The 18665-nt window shown below is 41.5% G+C and overlaps 2 protein-coding genes across 4 annotated transcripts in view; one reads left to right on the plus strand and one right to left on the minus strand.

Annotated features, from left to right (window-relative positions):
* Positions 1 to 4543, plus strand: part of nup160 (nucleoporin 160) — a 33055-nt gene extending 28512 nt beyond the window's left edge. The window contains exons 23-33 of the mRNA XM_062042658.1: positions 1744 to 1838; positions 1918 to 2014; positions 2081 to 2186; positions 2248 to 2408; positions 2475 to 2535; positions 2598 to 2708; positions 2788 to 3013; positions 3088 to 3229; positions 3294 to 3419; positions 3906 to 4001; positions 4074 to 4543. Of these exons, the coding sequence (XP_061898642.1) occupies positions 1744 to 1838; positions 1918 to 2014; positions 2081 to 2186; positions 2248 to 2408; positions 2475 to 2535; positions 2598 to 2708; positions 2788 to 3013; positions 3088 to 3229; positions 3294 to 3419; positions 3906 to 4001; positions 4074 to 4157 (1305 nt within the window). The 3' untranslated portion in view covers positions 4158 to 4543. The remainder of the gene's footprint in view (positions 1 to 1743; positions 1839 to 1917; positions 2015 to 2080; positions 2187 to 2247; positions 2409 to 2474; positions 2536 to 2597; positions 2709 to 2787; positions 3014 to 3087; positions 3230 to 3293; positions 3420 to 3905; positions 4002 to 4073) is intronic.
* On the minus strand, positions 4284 to 16016 carry LOC133646839 (fibroblast growth factor receptor substrate 2-like). Of its 3 annotated transcripts, none has more exons than XM_062042660.1 (7): positions 15585 to 16016; positions 10239 to 10326; positions 10052 to 10142; positions 6743 to 6929; positions 6205 to 6306; positions 5945 to 6111; positions 4284 to 5873 (listed from the first exon to the last, which is right to left on the minus strand). In XM_062042660.1, exons 3-7 carry the CDS (start codon positions 10115 to 10117, stop codon positions 4893 to 4895), a joined length of 1503 nt encoding a protein of 500 aa, XP_061898644.1. In that variant the 5' UTR covers positions 10118 to 10142; positions 10239 to 10326; positions 15585 to 16016; the 3' UTR covers positions 4284 to 4892. The 3 variants fall into 3 exon arrangements, with proteins under 3 accessions (XP_061898644.1, XP_061898645.1, XP_061898643.1); XM_062042659.1 differs by having other exon boundaries at positions 4285 to 5873; positions 6205 to 6339; XM_062042661.1 differs by lacking the exons at positions 10239 to 10326; positions 15585 to 16016 and having other exon boundaries at positions 6205 to 6339; positions 6727 to 6929.
* Between the last annotated feature and the right edge of the window lie 2649 nt (positions 16017 to 18665).

Raw genomic sequence — 18665 nt, forward strand, 5'->3', positions numbered from 1 at the left:
ATGTTCTTCTTAATATTTCGACTGTTTGGTCTTTTATTACACTTTTCTATATATATATATATTTTTATATTTTAAGAATGTGCCGCGGGCCGTTAAAAAGTTGCGGGCCGCGAATGGCCCCCGAGCTGCACTTTGGACGCCTCTGCTGTAGGAGGATACAAGAAGCTATGCTAACCGCAAGCGAGAGTTCTTGAATGTGAACAAATGTGGGCGGATCAATACAAATATTGTCAGTAACGATGTTAAGTATAGTAACAGTATATGGTTGATACTACAGTGGTGCATCGATATTTTTTAATATCAAAACATATTCAAAACACACGTTTTTATTTGCAAAGTCAGCAAATAGGTCACTGGACAGAAGACTAAGAGCAAAAAACTAAGAATTTAAATCAGGGCCAATAGTAGGAAATTTAAATATTTCATAGATATTGTCATCTTGTATTTTTTATCTTATTATAGATGTAGTGAAAAATGTACTTGAAAATTTGAAGCATCAGCCAATACTGCTCCTATAACTACTTGGTATTGGATCGATACCCACAATTAATGTAAAGCACAGGTGTCAAACTCAAGGCCCGGAGGCCAGATGTGGCCCGCCACTTCATTTTATTTGGCCCTCGAAAGCCTGGAAATATTTATCAATAAAGTACTGTAACTTTTCTTACTAAATGTATTCTTTCTTTCTATTTTGGGAGAAGGGGAAAAAAAGTACTCCATGTAATCGCAAATTATGTTAACTTAAATATTGTCTAGTTATGCAAAAATATATTATCAAACATTCAAACCATTTTTTTAAAATAAATAAATACTAATAATAATGATTTCAAAGCAAGTTATTCATCAAATTGTGCAATGTAAATGTAGCAATAGATTTTATGGTAAAATTGTGAAATTTACTTGGGTTTTTACAGCATTTTTCTCTAAATGGAATAAAAAAAAGTACTTTTTTTTTACTGTAATATAAACTATGGTGTCATTATGGTATTTATAGCAAAACACCGAAAAATCTACAGTTTATTTGTGGTATAAAAAAAACAAACCAAAAAAAAAACTGGCAGCTCAGATGCCAAAATCTTACTGTAAAATTGCAGGTTTTTTAAATTTAATTTTTTTTTAAATTTTACGGTAAAATTCTGGCAACTGAGCTGCCTTTTTTTTTTTTTTTTTTTTTTTTTTTACCATAAAAACCGCAGTACTGTTTTTCCATTTACAGTAATATACACACAATTTTGAGGTGAAATTATTGCAACTTACAATATTTTTTATACATTTAAAAAAAATCTAATAGATGTTAGAAGCGGCCCTCTGGGGCCAAACATAACGGCGATATGGCCCTCAGTGAAAACGACTGACACCGCTGATGTGAAGTATCCAAACGGAAGAATAAAGGATTATTACGTTTTAACAGAAGTGTAGATGTCAAATGTTTCAACAGCAAGTAAACACACAGTAGTAGATTAATAACAGCTTTGATAAAATAAAACAAAAAATAAGGCAATATGTTACCTCATAAAATAGGAGCCTTTGTAACCTGCTTTGAATTATTTTATTATTATTCTATACGCCAAATAAAATAATGTAGCGTGATAAACTGTTATCGTAGGACGCTGCACTATAGATTTTAGGCCGTATCGGACATCGCTACAGTCAGGGGAGGGTGCAGAGGACTTCTTCGATTCCTCACCTTAGGGTCAGCAGAACAGTAGACGCGGTTCTCATCGCTGCGTGTTTCTTCCGCAGGCCGCCTTGTGGACCCGGATTTTCAAACACCATTTGGACCTGGGACACAACAGTGACGCTTACGAGGCTTTGATCCAGAATCCAGACTCTAGCATGTGCGCCCCCCCCCCCACACACACACACACACACACAATGTAGTGTAATGTGGTGATTGCAAGTGTGTTGCGTTCACAGGCAACTGGATTGTCTGCGCCAGCTGGTGGTGGTCCTGTGTGAACGAGCCCAGCTTCACGATCTGGTCCACTTCTCCTACGTCAACCTACACGACGAGGTAACGCGGCATCACGCCACCTCCTCCTCCTGCCCACTCGGCCAACAATGCATCTGGCCACAACAGGTGGTGTCCATCATGGAGTCCCGGGCGCGAGGTCTGGACCTGCTGAGCCACAACTACTACGAGCTGCTCTACGCCTTCCACATCAACAGACACAACTACCGGAAAGGTGTCCGTCGCACGTCCCCGCTGTCTTGTGCGTCCGGTGCTAAACGTGTGCACGTTTGCAGCGGGCTCGGTCATGCTGGAGCTGGGGATGCGTTTGGGTCGCGAGGTGCCGTCCGTGGTGGGCCTCAAGAAGCAAGTCAACTGTTTCCTGGCCGCCATCAACTGCCTGCGCCTCATCCGGCCTCAGTACGCCTGGATGCTGCAGCCCACCTGGCCACCGCAGGTGTGCACATGCACGGTCCTCACTTTTTTCCCCCACCGTGTTTAAATATTTACGTGCACTCTGCAGGGAGATCGTCCAGGAGCGTCTCCTAAACGCAACTCCGATGGAGACTTTGTGTCCCGGCCAGGTGAGACCGCAACCACCGTCCACACAACTGTCACTCATTTTGACATCATCGCCGTGTGTCAGTCAAACGCCAGGTGGACATCTTGGAGATCAAAGATGTTGAGAAGGAGTATGCGTTAGCCCGATGTCGTCTCACGCTGGCCGAGCACCACCCGCCGTCGGCCGCCATCGCCGGTAGGCCCCGCCCGCCCACCGTGCTGCCCTGTCCTTGCCTGCGTCCGCTCTAACACCCCCTCGTCTCCTCGCCTCTCAGGTGGAGCATCCGCCGCGGAGCTGGTGCGCCTCCTGCTGGACTGCGGCCTGTTCACGTGCGCCTCACGCCTGTGTCACACCTTCAAGGTGCCCCTCACCTCGTTGTTTGAAGCGCTGACCTACAGGTGCATCAAGCTGCAGTTCGGGGGGGAGGAGTCACAGAACGAGGCGTGGCTGTGGTTGTCGGCCAATCAGCTGTCCTCTGTGGTCAACACCAAAGAATCGAGGTTTGATGATGTCATACTCGCCACCACGACATCCTCCTCTTCTTCTAAACGCCCCATCGCTTGTCTCCTTCCAGCGCCGTAGACGAAGCATGGCGCCTGCTGGCGTCCTTCCTGGAACGTTTTCCCTCTGCCAACGGCATCCACCACCGCTGCGTCCTCACCAAGCTGCTGTCACATGGCATGCCTCCACCTGATTGGCTTGTCAAGTCTTTTAAGGTAAGAGCCACTAAAATAAAATAAAAAATATATATATATATAATTCCCATCATGCATTTTACAGGAAGTGGATGCGGCGGCGCTGCTTCGTCTCTACCTGAACTTTGACCTGCTTGATGCTGCTGCCGAGCTGGTGATAGAATACGTCGATGCTCTACTAGGGAGGGGACACCAATACTTTGGCATTAAGGTACCACACAGAAGCACACATACTCATGGTTTCTGCAGGTCAATAAATAGATTTTGCAAAAATGAAGGCCTAAAATGGCATTCAATTCGATTTCCAGAGGCATTTTAAAAAAATTAATGCAGTGTAATCACAAGTCAGCGATTAAAGGCAGGCACCAAATTTCTTTAGTGTGACCAACAAAGCAACTTCTGCGGTTGCCATGACGCCACTACAACTGGCAGCTGCTGCTACCCCGACAGAATGACTAAAAATACATTATTAGATTAAACAGTCTTGTGAGCCAATTTTAATGTACCAGAAAGTAACAGTTAATTTAAACATTAACTAGTCAAGATTATCTATACAGACAGTTTTGACTATATGTAGTAACTATCTGCAGTAGGACATGTGCATTAAATTTGTATTAAGTGGCATTAAAAAAGGCATTGAATTAGACTTGCTGATACACACTGAATACTTTACCTGACTGAATGCTATATTGGACAGGCGCCACTGTCGGCCACTGCACCGTGTGTGTGGCTGCCGTACACGTCCATCGACCAGCTGATGGTTGCCCTAAAGGAGACGCAGACTAACGTCATTGTGAGTCCTAACTTCCTGTTTGTGTGTGTGTCTAAAAACCACCTTCTGCTAAAACTCACTTTGTCGTTTCAGATTTACAACAAACTCCGAGACAAACTCAGTGATTACCACAAGCTGGTGGATCAGACGACAAAAATGAGACTTGCTAATATTTAACTTTTTTTTAAAGAAAAAAATTGTCCATTTAAGTAATTTGTTGTAAATAATGTTTTTGTTACTATTGAAAATAAAGTTGTCATCATGCAAAAGTGCATTTACATAATTTACTACAATTTCCCAAGAGTTTATTAGTAACATTTTGGCACAATCTTAATACAGGGTTTCAGAGTTGGGACTCTTGAACTGAATGGGTTGGGAAAACCCTACCCACCAGTGGGCGTTAAATACATATGCATAAAATGATCAGTATGTACATTGATTAAAATAAACAGGTAATATTTATTGGTACAGATTTTTGGGGGGTGGCAGGGGTCAATGAATGAAACTTCCCCATTGTGTGGCCATTGATAATTTGCTGCCACCTAGTGAGCAAATACGGTAGGCCACTGTTTGGAAATTTCTGAGCAATAAATACATTCTGTGCATCAAGTCATAATTCTTTTTAAAAAATGTCACTTTCTTGTTGCCAAGGTTACAGGCAAAAACAAAACTGCACATTGGAAGTGTCCATGAAATACAAACAAGATACTTTTATTGTGGTGGAATCAAAACAGGAAGTTGTGTACCAGGAAGTTACAGCAGCGCGAGTCGCTCAATGGAATGCTTGCTTCAGTAATACTGATTTGTACCATAGAAGAAGAGGAATGCTCTCGTTAGTTGGGTCACCTGACCACAACAATAAACGTCTGTCGGTGGCAAGTGCGCCACGGGAAGTCACATGAGGGGGCGGAGTCACGCAGCGCTTTTGGTGGGTAGCTCGGTGCTGTTGTGCCGCGTTTTACGTGACGTGCCGTCGTCTCGCGGCCGCGCCCTCTGGAGGTTGGACATGGCGGCCGTGCGCTCGATGTCGATGAGGGCGTACAGCTCTGTGCGCCGCGTGGGGGTGGTCGGGGGCATCGGCGAGGTGGGGGTGCGTGGTGTGTGGGGGTTGCTGCCGTCTGAGGCCCCTCTGTTTCCGCCGCCGTTGTCCATCTCCACTTCGATGTAATTGAGCGTCTTGGGCGGCTCGGTGTGACCCGTTGGCCGGCGGAAGTCAAAGTTGAAAATTGTGGGTCCGTCAGTGCGGCGGCGAGCCGTGTCAGGTCGATGCGCACTCAGCGGAGCCGTCACATTCTCCGTGTTGACGTAGTTATGCGAGGGCTCCAAGGCAGCGGAAAGCGGAAGGGGGCAGCAATGGTGCGGATGATTGAAGCCATTGAGCGATGGCGTCTTCAGGCTTCCGCTCTCCTCATCCTCCCAGCTTGACTTCCTGGCCTCCCAAACAGGCGGGAGCGCCGGAAGGTTTTCATAGTCCAGCAGGGCCGTGCGGCGCTGCGCCGAGTTGTTGACATTCTGCAAGTCGGGAGTTAGCGGGGGTGGGCGGTGGCGGCGAGGAGCTGCAGCCGAATTGGTTGACGAGCCATTGGAGTGGGCGGCGGATGGCGCGGCAGGCGGCTCGTCAGGAGCGGCGTGACCATTGGTCACCTCAGTCTCACCGGCCTCCTGCAGCCGCCTCTGAACGGGGGTGGGGCCCAGCACAAAGCGCACGCCCTGTGGCTCCAGCAGCACCTGGGGCTCCTGGGGAGGCGGCACGTCGACGCTAACCCGGGGAGGAGGCGGTGGAGTGGGCGGGCAGCAGGCCTGGGGGGAGGTGGGGCTCTCCAGCGGCGTGGTGACAGTCAGCGGGCTCGGCTGCTCCTCCAGGAGACCTGTCGTGTTGACGTACGTGTGCACCTGAAAACAAGTCACTTGTCATGTACGCGTCAACACCCGCAGGTGGTCAAGTGGTGGTGCTACACGCTTACATTGTCGTCAGCCACTAGCAGGGGGTGTGTGGACTCTTCTCCCACTGACGGAAGACGCGTGCTGGCCACAGACGGGTGTCGGCTGGAGGGGTGAGACGGCACGTCGCCCACCGACGGGATCCTGTTGGACACGCCGTTCGGGACCGTCGGAACCGAATATCCCAAAGCTGACACACACACACACACACACACACACACACACACAAACTTGAAGAAACAATTCCAAAAACACGTCACTTTAGTCATCTCACTGTGTGTACCTGCAGGAGAGAGTGCCCCCTGGTGGTTGGGTTCCAGCACTGCCTCCTCCACAACACTGATGCTGTGACTGTGCATCACTTCCTGCAGCATGTTGAAGATTTCTTCAGCCCGGGAACATTTGAAAGCAAAAATGCCTAAAAACAAAAAAGGAAAGTTAAATTATTACAATTGACTCGATCTTCCATACGCCATCTGAAGGCCGACAGGCTCCTCCCACATCTGCAGTGTGTACTTAACATGTCACATTTTTATCAAATCAAATGTCAACATCATCTACAACTAGCACAACATAGTGGTAAAGCACATCAGAAGGGTGAGAGGCACCAACACTACAATACACACGGGAAGTACCACGCTACATACACACAAAGTACTCCACTACGTAAGTACTACACACACACACACACTTACAAAGCAGCAGTCAGGCAGCAGCAAAAAGAAAAAAGTTGTTATTATGGTGGACACATTTTACTAATGTGATGCTAGGTCACAGGAAATGGATGAGAAAACTGGAAAAATACGTTTTTTTGGCCGCACCTTGGCCGGTCTGACAGCGGCGCCCGCTCTCAAAGGAGAACAGGTTGGAGTCGTAGCCATAGCGACGCAGGCACAGGTAAGGCCACTTGACGTCGTCGCGGCGATGCGTGTGAAGGACCAGCTCGGCGTCGGTCAGCTCCATCACGCCAGAGCCCAGCTCATTCCCATCATCGTCCACATTGATCACCTTAAGGGAGGGAGGTCAAAGGTGACAGGGATTGAGTTGATAGCCGCTACGTGTTTGGAATGAATCCATCTTGTAAATACCTAACACACCTGGTCTGCCAGAGAATGAGAAGACAGAGTCAGAGGGATGTGTTTTTTGCGAACATTCAGACCACTTTTATATATATATTTTTTAAAGCAACTAGCTGGGCTATCTAGTTAAGTGTCGCTTGTCAACTGACATGAAAGCGTGTATGGCTCTCCTCATGAATTGGTGGCTCAGTTTGTTTGTGACAATCTTAAAAAAAAAAAAAAAGCAACTCACAAGTGCCACAAATACATTGCAGTCCTGTGAAAAACACTGTTCATTTTGCAACAAGGTTTACTAAAACTAAATGCGTCCTTCTATGGTTATAATCACAATTTTTCTCTTTGCCAACACTGGTACCCTTTCAGTAGTGGAATAGGTCAACCGAAGACGGTTCGAGTGTTTCTGAGTGCACTGTGTTTAATTTGGGTACCATTCACATTTGAATTGATACTGGTACCAAATGGTACCATTTTTTTGGTATTTTTGTGTGTGTTGAAAAATATTGTTTTTGATAATACAATCTCATGGGACAAGTGGTAGAAAATGGATGGATGGATGGAATCTAATTATTTATTGCAACATTTAAAAATTAGCTGATTATGATAACTGATAGGTTGATTGTCAACACTAAATTGGCCCTAGTGTGTGAATGTCTGTGTTGGCCCTGAGATGAGCTGGCAACTTGTACAGGGTGGAGCCCGCCTTCTGCCTGAATGCAGCTGGGATAGGCTCCAGCACCCCCGCGAACCCGAAAGGGACAAGCGGTAGAAAAATGGATGGATGTCGAGTTGTTATATCTTGTTTTATTATCACATTTCTGAGTTTCAGTTTTAAGTTTGACTTTAAGTTGCAATTATAGTCCAAGACGTTAGATGGCAATAGTGTATAGTTTATGGTGTGTTTTGTTTGTGTTGCGCTTTAAAAAGTCCTAATGTAAGTACTGTGCTTAATATGCACCAGCTGTTTGATTGTAACATACATCTTAGTTGGAATTTTCATTATCAAATTTGGAGGTGTTGAAATCGCCATGTAAAATCGCTAATGCTAATCAGTAGCATGTCAATAGCAAAGCCAATGTATATTAACATTAAGCTTGCGCATTTATGGAAAAGTGAAGCCTTACTTAACTTACCTTAGAGCGTTTTTGAGTCAATTGCTTTGTTGGGATTGGAAATTGTAACATTAGCTAGAGGTAGTTTGGTTAAGTCCACTCTCAGGATACACTACCGTTCAAAAGTTTGGGGTCACATTGAAATGTCCTTATTTTTGAAGGAAAAGCACTGTACTTTTCAATGAAGATAACTTTAAACTAGTCTTATGTGGTAAATGACTATTCTAGCTGCAAATGTCTGGTTTTTGGTGCAATATCTACATAGGTGTATAGAGGCCCATTTCCAGCAACTATCACTCCAGTGTTCTAATGGTACAATGTGTTTGCTCATTGGCTCAGAAGGCTAATTGATGATTAGAAAACCCTTGTGCAATCATGTTCACACATCTGAAAACAGTTTAGCTCGTTACAGAAGCTACAAAACTGACCTTCCTTTGAGCAGATTGAGTTTCTGGAGCATCACATTTGTGGGGTCAATTAAACGCTCAAAATGGCCAGAAAAAGAGAACTTTCATCTGAAACTCGACAGTCTATTCTTGTTCTTAGAAATGAAGGCTATTCCACAAAATTGTTTGGGTGACGCCAAACTTTTGAACGGTAGTGTATGTCTACACTAAGCCGAATAACCCCTTAAACGAATAATTATTTAGCCTAAGCCCTGTTTCAGCCACACTAAACTATCGTTTAAAGTTCCCCTCTTTGGATAATTTTTTACACGGGTAAGTGCGCCGTGTATTTCTTGAATCTCCAACTCTTAGCTTTGTATGGACTCATTGATCATTTACAAACTGAGTTCGGAGAAGAAGTGACGCCAGAAAGACCGCGCCCCACACAGGATATGACGTCAGAAAGAATGCACCACAGCCAGCTTTATAGTAAAGCAGTTTCGTAACTCGGAGCTAACCACTGGAAATATGAAGGCGAGTCATCCAGACGTGCCCGTATTTCTCCTCCCGTCTGTACAGACACTTGTGGAAATCACACATGAATACCTTAAGAGAAAGCGATTGCAGCTATTTCGGATGCAACACTTCTCAGACGGCAAGAGAACTTTCGAATGTCCAGGTCAGCTGTGATTCTACTTACCGAAAAACTTTGTCCTTTTGTCGAAGGAGAGTCAACGAGAATGCGGGCTCCCGTGGATGTGATAAAAAAGGTAGCGTGTGCTTTGTATTACCTGGCCGTCGAGGGAAGACTACAGAAAATGGCGAATGCTTTTGGACTGGCAAAGCAGACTGTATCAGTTATTTTCCGCCATGTATGTCGCGGACTCAACGTCTAGGTCCAGAGTATATAAAGTCACCAAAAAGGAATGGACAATGGAGGTGAAGGCAAAAGAGTGAGGAGTGTCCTGACCAGATATCTAGATACCGAGATTGATTGTTGTAAAATGTTCTTTGTCACATTGTGTACTTTCACGTGTTTATTAAAGATTTGATTATTTTATGATGGCTCAGGTGTGATTCACTACAATAGGGCCCCCCAGCACACTGTATTCCAGTTAATTGAAATACCACAACATTGGATATTGTTCAGATAAGTTAAATTTAAGAACTTGCACACAAAGCAACACTGGAGGTGACTATGACATGCGCATTTTCCGCGCATGCGTATTAGGTCGTGGTGCACCGGCGGACAAAGGGTCTTAAACGGTGGCATTGTTGTGTGTGGACACGGATAAGGTTAGGTGGGATTTTCCCTGGATAACCTTATCCGGCTTAGTGTAAACGGGACCTCAGTGCTGCTGGAGTGGTCCTCAAGTGCCAAAGTGTTTAAAACCAGCCGAGTCGGGCACGACGTTACGCACAACCCAGGTACCGAAACATGGCACCGTTGGATTTTACACGCATCTGTCGGTGCCAAAAAAGTACCTGATTCGGTATCCATCCCTATCTGTATTCCATTATTACATGCAAATGAACCAAGTAATAGAGTTTGTCACCTTGAATTTACTCTGATGATTATCTGGGATCAACTCTTTCTCTGGACAGCTTGAGCAGCTACCCATGATTCCTCACTGCACCCTCGCACATCTGCGCGAGCAGCCAACAGAAGGAGAGAGAAAGAGAAGTGGTCATGGCGAGAAGGGTGCACAGGCAAGATGATAACTCTCCGGATGAGGACATCACCTAAGGTCTTCCTCCATGGCCAGAGGTCCAATGACGGTCATCAGCACGCTACCTTCGTCACGCCTCACAGTGATGTTGGTCAGAGCAGCTGGAGGGTGATTTCAAGAATTCAAGACGTAAATAACCAATTAGTGCATGAATGGAATAAACATGATCATATTGTAATTATACTTTGTAGTTTGGTCATTGAAGTACATGAAAAATAAGCACACTTTAAAAAATTAAAAACAATATTATTTGCTATATTTGGCTCTTTGTCTATCCTTACCTTTTTTGCTCAGCTTTTGAAATCATTGCAAAAGATTGACAATATTTTGATTTTATAGTTTAATGTTCATTGTACGAATATATTATGCTGTGTCTTCAAGGTTTCTGCAGGTATCAACAAATCTAATTGAATGCTTTTTAATGCAAAAAATGTAATGCCAATGTTCTTCTAGAGATCATTATAATGTGTATTTAAACACATACAATTGTCTGTGACAGACACACTTGTAAGCATTTGACAAGGATCATGTTTAATAGCTGGCCAGTTTACATTAACTGTGGCCAAATTAAGCACTAATTAAATAATAAAATATGGTAATGCAAGTAACCCTTTCAAAACAATAAACTGTTTTCATCACTGTATTTTTACCATTGTAATTGAAAGGTAAATAACTTAACTATCCCAAATAGGTAAACACTCAAAAAATTAAATGGACTCTCAATGTCTAAAGGCAAAAATTGCACTTTAATAAATATTGAACATTGAACCGCAGTTTATCCCGAATTCGGAAAAACTGTGTGAGGTGGTTTGTTTTGTTGTTTTTTCACTGCCAATTGCTATTAAATGATTTTTAATTGCCTCTGACCATCATATTTATTGCCATTTAAGGCCTTAATTTTGCAAAATGTATTTATTTACCTTTACTGATTTTTAATTACCATGGTTTCTAATTTTGCCCATGTTTTTATTCATAAGTATTTTAGTTATGTTTTTTTTCCAAGTCTTGCACTTCCTATGGTACATTTTAATACCCTTTTTAATCCTGTTCAGCACGTTGGTCATATCAAATGACATATTTCTGAAACAAAAAGCAATTTTCCTTGAAAATGTGAGGGAAATTTGGATTTTTGTGAAGGTGCGTTTAAATTAACAGTGCTTACAAAGTACAAAGAAGAAAACTTATGAGAATTACTTTCAACCTTATTGAAAATAAAATATTCTTCATCTCAGTATGTTAATAATTAGTTTATTATTATTCTTCGGTCAATGGTCAACAAAATAAACAAACAGTTGTACATCCATAGATTGAAAAAGAAAATGTTGCAGACCGAAAGGGTTTAGGCTGAAGTTGAACACTTATTGCGCCTAACCCTATAAACAATGTCAATTACAAGATGAACTTCCGAAAATTATGAAATGTCCTTTGTACAACATATTATAAATACACATTATTCACAACATAAACACAGTTCAATTATATACACAGTAAAGGCATGTGAAATATCCTTGTACACGTGTTAAACCTTTGCACCAATTATATACAAACAATTATACTTCCATTATTATTTATATATCACATTTAGTTTTAATTAACATTGATCATAGTATTAAGTACAGTGTTGATTCAAGAGTGATATATTTTTTTCAAGACATTGGTCTTAAAGTGTTTTTTAAATGTGTGAATGGAACTGGAACATTTTAAGGAATCATCCAAGCTGTTCCACAGTTTAACCCCCTGACAGAAACACATCTACTTTTTAAGATGGTTCTTATTTTAAAGATTAAGATTAAAGTACCAATGATTGTCACACACATACTAGATGTGGTGAAATTTGTCCTCTGCATTTGACCCATCCCCTTGGGGAGCAGTGGGCAGCAGCGGCGCCGTGCCCGGGAATCATTTTGGTGATTTAACCCCCAACTCCAACCCTTGATGCTGAGTGCCAAGCAGGGAGGGAAACGGGTCCCATTTTTATAGTCTTTGGTATGACTCGGCTGGGATTTGAACTCCAACCTATGTTTGGTGTCTGAAAGACAGCTGAACCTCTGAGGTCATAGGGATTCTCTCTGGGTTTGAACCTCTCCTGTAGACACCGAGGCAGCATGTGGTTATGAGCTTTGTACGTCACAATAGCAGTGTTGAGGTCAACAAGATCGTGCCCTTTTAATGTTTTTAATTTAATAAACAGAGCATTGGTATGGTCATGATAATCCGCATAATTTACAATTCTAATCGCTTTCTTTTGAAGTAAGAATATAGAGTTGATGTTTGATTTGTAATTGTTACCCCAGATTTCAACACAATAATTAAGATATGGGAGTACGAAAGAATTATATAACATAATGACTGAATTAATAACATATTACAAAACTCTTGTATATACTAATTCACAAATGTCATTCTATTATAAAAAGGTCAGTAAATGATATATGTATATATATTTGTAAACGCTCTGAAGTGGGAAACGGGTAGGATTAAATAAGCTTTGCTTCTTCCTACTCCAATTCGGACATGATGTAAAGTGAATGATGAGAGCTCAAACCACTCGTAAACGTTTTTGTGTGTCTGTATGCGGAGTAAAACTATGGAACAAACTGGACTTACAACACAACCAATGCCAAACTATTAATCGATTTAAACTATTATACAAACATGAGGTCTGGTTCAAATATAAAGATAAGGGTCTTTAATTTGATGTGCTGCTGTACTCTGTCTCAAAGTGTTAACATGTGCTCAATGTTTCCTTACCATTATTGCTATGTTGTCTATTACCATTGTTGGTATATTCATTATTCCTACATTGTTGATACATTGATTGATTGACTGAAACTATTATTAGTAGATTGCACAGTGAAGTACATATTACGTACAATTGACCACTAAATGGTAACACCCGAATAAGTTTTTCAACTTGTTTAAGTTGGGGTCCACTTAAATTGATTCATGATACAGATATATACTATAGAATATATACTAACATTATAATACAGTCATCACACAAGATAATCATCAGAGTATATACATTGAATTATTTACAATCCGGGGTGTGGGATATGGAGGGGGGGAAGGGGGTGTGGGGGGGGGGGGGGGTTAGGTTTGATTGGTATCAACACTTCAGTCATCAACAATCAGCATCAACAATTGCATCATCAGAGAAATGGACATTAAAACAGTGTAGGACTGACTTGGTAGGATATGTACAGCAAGTAGTTGACATAGAGAGAGAGAGATCAGAAATTATAAGAAAAAGTGTCTACACTTGATTATTTACATTTGATTTTTTACAATCCGAAGATGTATTATGTGGAAGGGAGGGTGTTAGTTTAGGGTTGTAGTTGCCTGGAGGTGTTCTTTTAGTGCGGTTTTGAATGAGGATAGAGATGCCCTTTCTTTTACACCTGTTGGGAGTGCATTCCATATTGATGTGGCATAGAAAGAGAATGAGTTTATTGTTATGAGTATGTTTATGAGTTTATTGAATTATTGTTACAGTGTAATAATTATTGTTACCTCTGGTAATGCCACTATGATACAACATCTGTATTATAATCCTTGAACAAAGTAAGAGTGAAACTCATGTGAATAATCACTGAATGGAGAACTGGGGGTGGGATTAAATAAAGTATCTTCTTCCCACTCCCTTTCAGGCTAAACTGGACAATCATGCATTACATACTATACATTACCACTTGCACTATGTTAATTCATATTATTATGCGTTGTCAACTTTCTACTTTTTTAAGTCATTGCCTGAAATAAATAAATGAAAAATGAATTAAATGAATTATATGAAATTGTGTGATGTATTATGCTGTAAGTGTGTTCATGTTCGAAATAAACTAAAGAAAGAAAGAAATGTTTAAAATGCAAGTTTATATTAGCCATCCATTCATTTTCGATTACGCATGCACCTCCTGGTACCCTAGCACCTCCAAAACCCTCAAATCTAGACTCCAAACATCCCAGAACAAGCTAGTCAGGTTACTTTTACACCTCCACCCCAGATCACACCTCACCCCAACCCACTTCTCCAAAGTGGGCTGGCTCAGGGTGGAGGACAGAGTAAAACAACTTGCACTGAACCTAGTCTATAAAATCCGCTACACCTCCCTGACACCGAAGTACATGTCAAACTACTTCCTTAACGTAAATGACCGCCATAACAACAACACCAGGGGGAGCTCCACAAACCATGTTAAACCCAGATTCCGATCTAACAAAGGTCTTAACTCATTCTCTTTCTATGCCACATCAATGTGGAATGCACTCCCAACAGGTGTAAAAAAAGGGCATCTCTATCCTCCTTCAAAACCGCACTAAAACAACACCTCCAGGCAACTTCAACCCTAAACTAACACCCTCCCTTCCACATCATACCTCTTCGGATTGTAAATAATCAAATGTAAATAATCAAATGTAGACACTTTTTCTTATACTTTCTGATCTCTCTCTTTGTGTCCACTACTTGCTGTACATATCCTACCAAGTCAGTCCTACACTGTTCCAATGACCAGTTCTCTGATGATGCAATTGTTGATGACTGAAGTGTTGATACCAACCAATCCTACCCCCCCCTCCCCCCCCCTCCATATCCCACACCCCGGATTGTAAATAATGTAAATAATTCATTGTATATACTCTGATGACTATCTTGTGTGATGACTGTATTATGAAAATAGTACATATCTGTATTATGAATCAATTTAAGTGGACCCCGACTTAAACAAGTTGAAAAACTTATTCGGGTGTTACCATTTAGTGGTCAATTGTACGGAATATGTACTTCACTGTGCAATCTACTAATAAAAGTTTCAATCAATCAATCAATTCTACCGCTTGTCCCTTTTTGGGGTCGCTGGAGCCTATCTCAGCTGCATTCGCAATGTACGAAAAATTCAATCGGGGCACATATATAATATGATGTCATCGTTATTACTGTGAGGCAACAAAAACAAAACTCAGCAGTGAAATCAGATCGACACATTATAAAATAATAAATGACTTCCAAAAGGAAACTTTAGTGCTGTGGCAAAGGGATGCAAATCCAAGCCAGAAAAACTAGTTTGAGAAAGTAAAAAAAAACAAAAACACGCAAAAAGAACACAAACAATAAGTAAGCAGATGCAAACAAATCCTAACACCCAGTAAGTGTGAAGTGCTGCAAGCGTTTAGAAGAAGTTAAGTCAATAACTGCACAACTCTGTTGTGATTGCAGCTACTTCATTAGCACAAATTAGCTTACAGCGGACTAGCTAGCTAGCGCACAGCTATGATACCAGTCCAGCTTCCAGGAGGCCAGCCAGGCGGACACAGCTCAGCATTACACCCACGGGTAACAACAAAAGTGAGTACTCACCACATACAGACACACACAGCAGTCAAAGTGGCGTCCAAACGTGTCGGAAATTCCCTCCGACTGACGCCCGGACGACGCCAGCTAACATTAGCCTTAGCCTGCTGCTACACGAGCAGAGCCTCCATCTTTCCTCGAGCGCCAAAAAAAAAACAAAAAAAAAACAATCACAACTTTTTCTTCCAAAAGTTGCCTAACGCCCCGGTTCAGGCGAGTGGCGTGACGAAAAACGCGTTAAATCCATGGGGAGCTGTTAGCAGTTTCCTGCGTGGTGCGAGGTTCCGTCTGATTGGAACTTTTTTTACGCCACCAAAAAAAACAAAAAAAAAAAGGCAAGTTTTTGGCTGTGGAGGTCTTTTCCTGCTGCTAGCTTGTTGGGCTACACTTGGCCAAACTTCCCAGAGTTCAGCCAGTTGCCGAGCAGCAACGCGCATGCGCAGCTCGGCTGCTTTCAACACGTCATGAAGACAAAAAAACTAACATATTAGTTATTTTATTGAAAGAGACGAACAAATGTCACATTTACATCGATTGAAAATACATCATCTAACCCTTGTGTAATGTTCATATTGTTACTCAGCCAGCGTTTGTGGGTCTGATGGACCCGTTGCATTTTGTGGCTTGCCACTTTTAATGCCTCACAATCAAACACTTTTATGTTAAAATACTGAACAGATGTTTACCTTATCCCAATAAACATCTGTTTATTGGGATAAGGTATCCAGCGTTTGTGGGTCTGATGGACCCGTTGCATTTTGTGGCTTTTACTGCCTCACAATTAGGGATGTCCGATAATGGCTTTTTGCCGAAATACGATATTCCGATATTGTCCAATTTTTTAATTACCGATACCGATATCAACCGATACTGACATATACAGTCGTGGAATTAACACATTATTATTCTTAATTTGGACAACCAGGTATATGGTGAAGATAAGGTCCTTTTTTTTTAAATTAATAAAATAAGATAAATAAATTAAAAACATTTTCTTGAATAAAAAAGAAAGTAAAACAATATAAAAACAGTTACATAGAAACTAGTAATTAATGAAAATGAGTAAAATTAACTGTTAAAGGTTAGTACTATTAGTGGACCAGCAGCACGCACAATCATGTATGCTTACGGACTGTGTCCCTTGCAGACTGTATTGATATATATTGATATATAATGTAGGAACCAGAATATGAATAACAGAAAGAAACAACCCTTTTGTGTGAATGAGTGTAAATGGGGGAGGGAGTTTTTTTGGGTTGGTGCACTAATTGTAAGTGTATCTTGTGTTTTTTTATCTTGATTTAGTTAAAAACAAAAAAAAACGATACAGATTAAAAAAAAAAAACGATACCGATATTTTCTGATATTACATTTTAAAGCATTTATCGGCCGATAACATCTCTACTCACAATCAAACACTTTTATGTTAAAATACTGAACAGATGTTTACCTTATCCCAATAAACATCTGTTTATTGGGATAAGGTAGCCAGCGTTTGTGGGTCTGATGGACCCGTTGCATTTTGTGGCTTTTAAAGGCTCACAATGAAACACTTTTATGTTAAAATACTGAACAGATGTTTACCTTATCCCAAAAAACATCTGTTTATTGGGATAAGGTAGCCAGCGTTTGTGGGTCTGATGGACCCGTTGCATTTTGTGGCTTTTAATGCCTCACAATCAAACACTTTTATGTTAAAATACTGAACAGATGTTTACCTTATCCCAATAAACAGATGTTTATTGGGATACGGTAGCCAGCGTTTGTGGGTCTGATGGACCCGTTGCATTTTGTGGCTTTTAATGCCTCACAATCAAACACTTTTATGTTAAAATACTGAACAGATGTTTACCTTATCCCAATAAACATCTGTTTATTGGGTTAAGGTAGCCAGCGTTTGTGGGTCTGATGGACCTGTTGCATTTTGTGGCTTTTAATGCCTCACAATCAAACACTTTTATGTTAAAATACTGAACAGATGTTTACCTTATCCCAATAAACAGATGTTTATTGGGATAAGGTAGCCAGCGTTTGTGGGTCTGATGGACCCGCTGCATTTTGTGGCTTTTAATGCCTCACAATCAAACACAGAGGACAGAGTAAAACAACTTGCACTGAGCCTAGTCTATAAAATCCGCTACACCTCCCTGATACCGAAGTACATGTCAAACTACTTCCTTAACGTAAATGACCGCCATAACCACAACACCAGGGGGAGCTCCACTAACCACGTTAAACCCAGATTCCAATCTAACAAAGGTCTTAACTCATTCTCCTTCTATGCCACATCAATATGGAATGCACTCCCAACAGGTGTAAAAGAAAGGGCATCTCTATCCTCTTTCAAAACCGCACTAAAAGAACACCTCCAGGCAACTTCAACCCTAAACTAACACCCTCCCTTCCACATCCTACCTCCCCAGATTGTAAATAATCAAATGTAGATACTTATTCTTATACTTTCTGATCTCTCTCTCTATGTCCACTACTTGCTGTACATATCCTACCAAGTCAGTCCTACACTGTTTCTCTGATGATGCAATTGTTGATGACTGAAGTGTTGATATCAACTAAACCCCCCCCCCCCCCCCCTCCACATCCCACACCCCGGATTGTAAATAATGTAAATAATTCAATGTATATACTCTGATGATTATCTTGTGTGATGACTGTATTATGATGATAGTATATACAGTATCTGTATCATGAATCAATTTAAGTGGACCCCGACTTAAACAAGTTGAAAAACTTATTTGGGTGTTACCATTTAGTGGTCTATTGTACGGAGTATGTACTGCACTGTGCAATCTAGTAATAAAAGTTTCAATCAAAAAATCAATCAATCAATCAAAAACTTTTATGTTAAAATACTGAACAGATACAGATACTTAACATAAAAGTGTTTGATTGTGAGACATTAAAAGCCACTAAATGCAACGGGTCCATCAGACCCACAAACGCTGGCTGAGTAACAACAATATGAACGTTGCACGGAAAATTTCTCTGCCAGTTTCTGCATCCCACTAGGGATTCTTCTTTTGTGTTTCTGCACCTGCAGTTCCCACACAATGTTGCAACATTGTTTGT

This window comes from Entelurus aequoreus, linkage group LG03 (genome assembly GCF_033978785.1).
Source record: "Entelurus aequoreus isolate RoL-2023_Sb linkage group LG03, RoL_Eaeq_v1.1, whole genome shotgun sequence".
Taxonomy (NCBI): domain Eukaryota; kingdom Metazoa; phylum Chordata; class Actinopteri; order Syngnathiformes; family Syngnathidae; genus Entelurus; species Entelurus aequoreus.